This window comes from Typopeltis vanoorti, chromosome 17, assembly GCF_054136105.1.
Source record: "Typopeltis vanoorti isolate ZY-2024b chromosome 17, IOZ_Tvanoo_1.0, whole genome shotgun sequence".
NCBI lineage: Eukaryota > Metazoa > Arthropoda > Arachnida > Uropygi > Thelyphonidae > Typopeltis > Typopeltis vanoorti.
This window is the reverse complement of record NC_143565.1, coordinates 98,725,642-98,731,693: the sequence shown is the minus strand read 5'-3', so window position 1 is coordinate 98,731,693 and position 6,052 is coordinate 98,725,642. Positions and strand designations below refer to the sequence as shown.

The 6,052-nt window shown below is 34.7% G+C and overlaps 1 protein-coding gene across 1 annotated transcript; it reads right to left on the bottom strand.

Moving 5' to 3' along the window:
• Positions 1 to 3,173: 3,173 nt before the first annotated feature.
• On the bottom strand, positions 3,174 to 4,091 carry LOC150097683 (testis-specific serine/threonine-protein kinase 1-like). The gene has a single exon (XM_090406974.1). The coding sequence runs from the start codon at positions 4,089 to 4,091 to the stop codon at positions 3,174 to 3,176; it is 918 nt and encodes a 305-aa protein (XP_090263100.1).
• Positions 4,092 to 6,052: the final 1,961 nt, after the last annotated feature.

Below are 6,052 nucleotides of genomic sequence, written 5' to 3'. Positions count from 1 at the left end.
AGCTTATTCCACTTTTACCACGAGTTGCTTAGACTTGCACTACTTTGCGGGTCACCTAGACTTGCACTACGTGCAGGCGCAAACTTGACTTATTTGTCTGTTTGCTTACTTGGGAAATAGAGTAAAACCAGGTTTAAAATAGCTTGGCATCTTTAACATACATTATACCCAAGGTAAAAACTTTCTTCACATATATATATATATATACTTTACCATCGAAATGGTAAAGTCCGAATGAATAAAAAAAAAATTCGGAGAATGGCCAGGTTCACAACAAATTTTGTGAACCTGGCCATTCTCTTTGTATGCGACACTTCAATTCTAGCATGGTGATGGGCCATGTTAATGTCGCAAGTCATTCTCGTATTTCGACTTCATCAAAGATGTTATACCGAATGAAGTAATGAAGTCATTTCTTGACTTCAATAGTTTTAGCATTCAACAATATACCAGTATGTTTTGTTTAATAAATGCCTTCTAGAATCAGAGACTATGCAAACTTTATTTGATATTAAGTTAGTTTCAACTGTGAATGAGATTTTTCTTCATTCTTTTCGTTCCATATATGAATTAGCTGCTTCCTTTGACTGAAAATAGCACCATCAGATGTGCTGATCATAATACAGTGGTATCTCGCTAATCCGAACCTCTTTAGTTCGAACCCTCCAGTAATCCCAACTTTCAAATTTTTTTGAAAGAAAAAAAAAAGTTTTATTTATTACGTATTATTATTTTGTGTACTATTATTTTTATTTAATAATTACTTTAACTATTATTATTATTATTATTATTATTATTATTATTATTATTATTATTATTATTATTATTATTATTATTATTATTATTATTATTATTATTATAAATGTAATTTCCCAATTATAACGTTACCACATCGATAAAAAATATCAATTTGATGGATGTAGCATTCTCAGTTGCTGCTTCTTGGGAAGCCGTCAAACCTGAAGCAGTTCGAGCGTCATGGAAAAAACTGTGGCCTTCTAGAATTTACCAAGATAACTATTGTGATACACAAAAAAGAGGAAATTCCAAACGTGCATAATTTGGTTAAAAATATAAATCCAGATGTTGAAATTTCACAAACAGATGTTGCGGAATGGATCAGAGGAAGAACCGAAAGTGAATTCGAAATCAAATGAGATGCTGAAATTATAAATATGACGCTACAGAATGAATTAGAAGACGATGATCACGATAAAAAACTCGAAGGAAAAAAAAGTGAAGCATGAAGAGGCAGTTGACAGTTTTAATGTGTGTATAGAATGGGGTAAGCAGAATGATACGCCATTCCACAAAGTTTTACTGCTAATGTAGCTCCGCGAAGAAGCATTCGAAAATAAGTTTAGCTTCCAAGAAGCAAAAGAAATCAGCAGTGATTTTTTTTACAAAGAAATATCAACCACCAACCGGTGGCGGGAGGGTGGTGGATTGAGTGGTGGAGGCAGAGAGATGTAGAGTAAGTGTCCTCCCTCGATGAGTCTCTGGATTCCCTGGAGGTGTCACGTAATAATAATAAAAATAAAAAATAAAAACTTTTTCTGTGTTATATCCACGCTACCGGCCAAGACGTCTATAGACGTTCATTTTATCATGGATGCGAAGTGCTTATTAAAATTATAATACCATTGTTACAACAATGAAATATATGATGGATACGAAGCGTATGCGGATGCGTATTTGATCCATAACGGCCGGTAAGGTGGATATTGTTGTCTCTTAGAGGAAAATTCGCTAATCCGAACCAGCACGTTTTTTATTAGTTCAGATTAGCAAGATACCACTGTATAGCAAATTGTTTGAATATGATGGTTCTTGAATAATGCATTGGAATGAGACTATGTTGCTGTCTTATTCGATACCTTTTTTTAAATTATCAGGGAAGAATAAAAAAAAAAAAAAGAAGTAAACCCAAGACACTGTTTGTGTATATCTACAGGTGTGCAAAAAAAGACGTTTGTCCATTCTGCAGGAAAAAAAAAAATGCCAAACCACTATGACTGGCTTACTCAGTCTTGTTTGAAAACACCATAGAAAATGCTCCCCACCCCCATCTTTGATTGACCTGGGATTCGTGGAAAATTCTCCAAATCTTGTACGTAGATGAAGTCCACTATTAACGTCGGATGGACGATGATACCAGTCTTGGTTTTAGCCTCTACTCTGTCTCCCCAGGGATCTTTGAGTTCTCCCATTGGGTGTTCCACGGAAACCTAAACACACGCGCACACACACACAGAGAGAGAGAGAGAGAGAGAGAGAGAAAACTATATCCCTCAGATGGGATTACTCATACAAAAAGACAAAAGTAATGCACTGTTTCCTTCATTCTTGATGGCAAATATCTGCCTCACTCGTGTCCTCATCACACATCTCATGAAAAAGTTGCCCACCTCCTTATATCGAGCGATGGTATCTGAGCTCCAAATCTCTATTAACGTCGGATGGACGATGATACCAGTCTTGGTTTTAGCATCTACTCTGTCTCCCTAGGGATCTTTGAGTTCTCCCATTGGGTGTTCCACGGAAACCTAAACACACGCACACACACACACAGAGAGAGAGAGAGAGAGAGAAAAAACTATATCCCTCAGATGGGATTACTCATACTGTGTGCGTGTGTGCGTTCGTTCGTGCGTGCGTGAAATATAAAGACGTCTCAATACTTGAATACTGGTATTCACAGGAGGTTATGTTAATTGATCATTGAGAAATATTAGGTTTAGAAGAAAACGGGTTATCCAGCACTAATATGTAAAGGAAGATGTGGTGGAACAGTTTATTATATCCTCATTCTAATGGCAAATCCTCTCCGGCTCTCAGACAGCTTCAACTCCTCGAAATTGACAGAATCGTCTGAGTTGGACTTGCACGATTAGCCTTTTGGACTAACCGTAATAAAAATTCAAACCATAAAAGTCATCGTATAACTTTTCCTAAAAAACAGTAACGTCGTTAGTTAAATTAGTGGTGAAGTGTGACCTTATTAAACTAATCTAGCAACCAACGTAATCTGAAATCTTTATTAAATATTTACTATTAAGTAAATGAGTATTAGGCCTTCATGATCTAGTACATAATCTAGTGTTGTTATTTTGTACGTAATTGAAAAAATATACTCATCTGTTAGATTCACATGATCAAAGCAAAGTACGAGATCACTTCTTTAACCATGCAGAATTCTTCATCTTATCCAAAGTGTAACGACGCAGCAAGTCAGGTTCGATCATATTACGTATTAAGGTTTTAACCCTCTTAGTCAGAGCGTGTTCCACGTCTGGGTCGAATTTCCACTTCCTATTTTTCTGTTGCCTTAGTAAACTGGAGATGTTGGAGTCATCAAAAGGCATCCTGTTGTTTAACATCACATATAAACAAACTCCAGCGCTCCATACATCAGACATGAAAGGATTGTAAGGGATTCCTTGGATCACTTCTGGAGCAACATATGCCAAACTTCCACAATACGTTTCACTCAAAACGCGATGACCGGATCTTGGATCGACACAATAACACGAAAATCCAAAATCTGCTAACTTGATGTTCATATACTGGTCCAGTAACAGATTATCACACTTGACATCGCGGTGAGCAATTCCTTTGTGGTGGCAGTAGTCCAGTGCTTGCACAAGCTGACGGAACCATATTTTAGCCAAATTTTCAGGAATTGGACCATTTTCTTTCACATATTCAATTAAAGCACCTTTTTCTGCTAGTTCCATGAATATGTAAGTTATAGTACGAATGTTGATAATGTTCCGCACCTTGATTATATTGCTATGTTCAAGTTCGGACCAAATGGATAACTCTCTAGGCAAGAATTTGTTCAAAAAGATTTCGCTTGCTTTTGAAGTGTCGATGATTTTCACTGCTAGGGGTATTTTCTTTTTTCCTTGTCTCATCTCTGCTAAACAAACTTTAGCGAAGTTTCCTTTGCTAATAAGTTTCCCTATAATGTATCCCTCATCTTTTAGCAATGCATCATTGGATATGAATTTGGGTCCTACATGTTCATTGCATTTTGTTTTCTTCACTATGTTGATGGATTCACCTTTTAGTCTTTTGTTATGGGCCATAATAAGTAATTTAGATAGGGAAAATGCCAAATAGAGAGAGAGAAAGAAAGACAAAGAACCCGGTTACTGTCAAATTTTGTGCTTTAATGATGCTTCATCTCCCCTGTAACTGATTTTATCGAAACAAATAGAACAATACCGCCATCACAATTGTGTTTAAACAATCGATGACAAATTCGTTTGTTGTTTTTTTTTAACTTGGATTCAAGTGCATGCTTATGTATATATGAATTTATTATTATTTTTATTATTATTAAACACCTCCTGAAGACAAGACTCAACAGACGGAGAGCACTGTATGTCATTTTGAACAACCCTCCCAATTCACTTTATGAAAATATTGCAAAATTCTTCCATTACTTCCTAAAAATATTATAATAAAAATACTGGTTAATAAATATGGAGATGATTTTCCCAGACGATATCAAATTCCATCATCCAAGAGTTGAACTCTAAAAGAATCCTGGAGATTTCTCTAAGCATCGATTTGTCTAATTTTAAACCATCTTGGGGATATTCTTAATTTTCCTTGTAAGAGATAATGATCAGATTCTATTTCTGAACTTCTAAATACCCGGCTATGTAGTATCGTATTAGCTGTTTCCCTATTAGCTATTACATAGTCTATTATTCTTTTTAGATTTCTTGTTTCCAAAGTGAATTTATGGCAACCTTTATGCTTGAAAAAGTGTTAGTGATTTTTGAGTTATTATATGCAGAAAAATCCCGAAGTCTCTATCCATTTTTATTGCATGTTGTTTCACCACCTAGTGGAATGTTCCGTTATTAATTGATAATCATTTGGATTTATTTTATCTTTTTTATGTTTTTTATAAATCTGAATAAAAGGCATTGCTATCTTCCTCTATTCCTTCTCTTGGGGCATGGACACCAATAACAGTCAGGAAGCCACGGCTTATTCGTAATCTTAATTCTAGAATTTTTTTGACTCCACTGTAGATATAGATGTAATTATCCATTTCATTTGAACCGTTTTGTTTTTTCTTTGTTTCTGTTATTACTGCTAATTTTATATTTCTTTCTATTAGGGCTTAGCAACATTCCAGATATTCTTGTTTATTTTCATTCTTTTTCTTTGCCTTATCCTGCTCATATCTGTTAAGCTGTCCAAGTCATTTTCCAGAGTAATGATTTAGTTACTTCTTTCCTAAGACTTTGGAGTAAGAAAAGATTCAAGCTGGATTGGTTACCGGCGATCCGCAGCCTAGTTTGGTGGTTGAGTTGCCACCTTAGGGTCTCCAAACTCGTCCTAAGTCTCCCTTGCATCCATTCCCTTTGAATCCCAATGCGTATAATATATGCCCGATATTCATGAATTTATAAAACTCGATTAACAGTTTCAATCTGGGACAATATTTATTTTTCTTTTATTAACAAGGGAATAGACACTGTCATATGATTAATTTTCGTTTTTTTTTTTTTTTGTCATTTCTCTTAGAATACACAATATAATCCTTTTATTATGAAACACGTAGCCAACAGTTGCAGTAATTGTTATATTTATCAGTTTATCTGTTTATCAATGGTAAGGCGAAATGTGTTTACTAAAGTATTAAATGGTAAACCTGATAACGTTATTTATTGATTTATATTCACGCAAAATTACTATTGATCGTTAAATATACATCATTCGTATCTGGGTCATTCATTGTACTTTTTACTTCTGAATAATATTAGGAGTTAGTTCCGAAAACTGGTATATGTGCTCGTGAAGTTAATGGTGATTCGCTAAATTAATCACATAATTACTTAAAATATAATTAGCCATTATTCGCTCAGTGATTATACTGTTTAAACCGCTAATAAATTTTATTAAAATATCCACAAACGTATCTCGTAACAATAATTACCTTTAAAATGTTCATGCTACTGATTTCTCATTCTCTATCATAATAAGCCATCTGATGTTAACTTCCTCAACTGGTATGAGATGTACAATA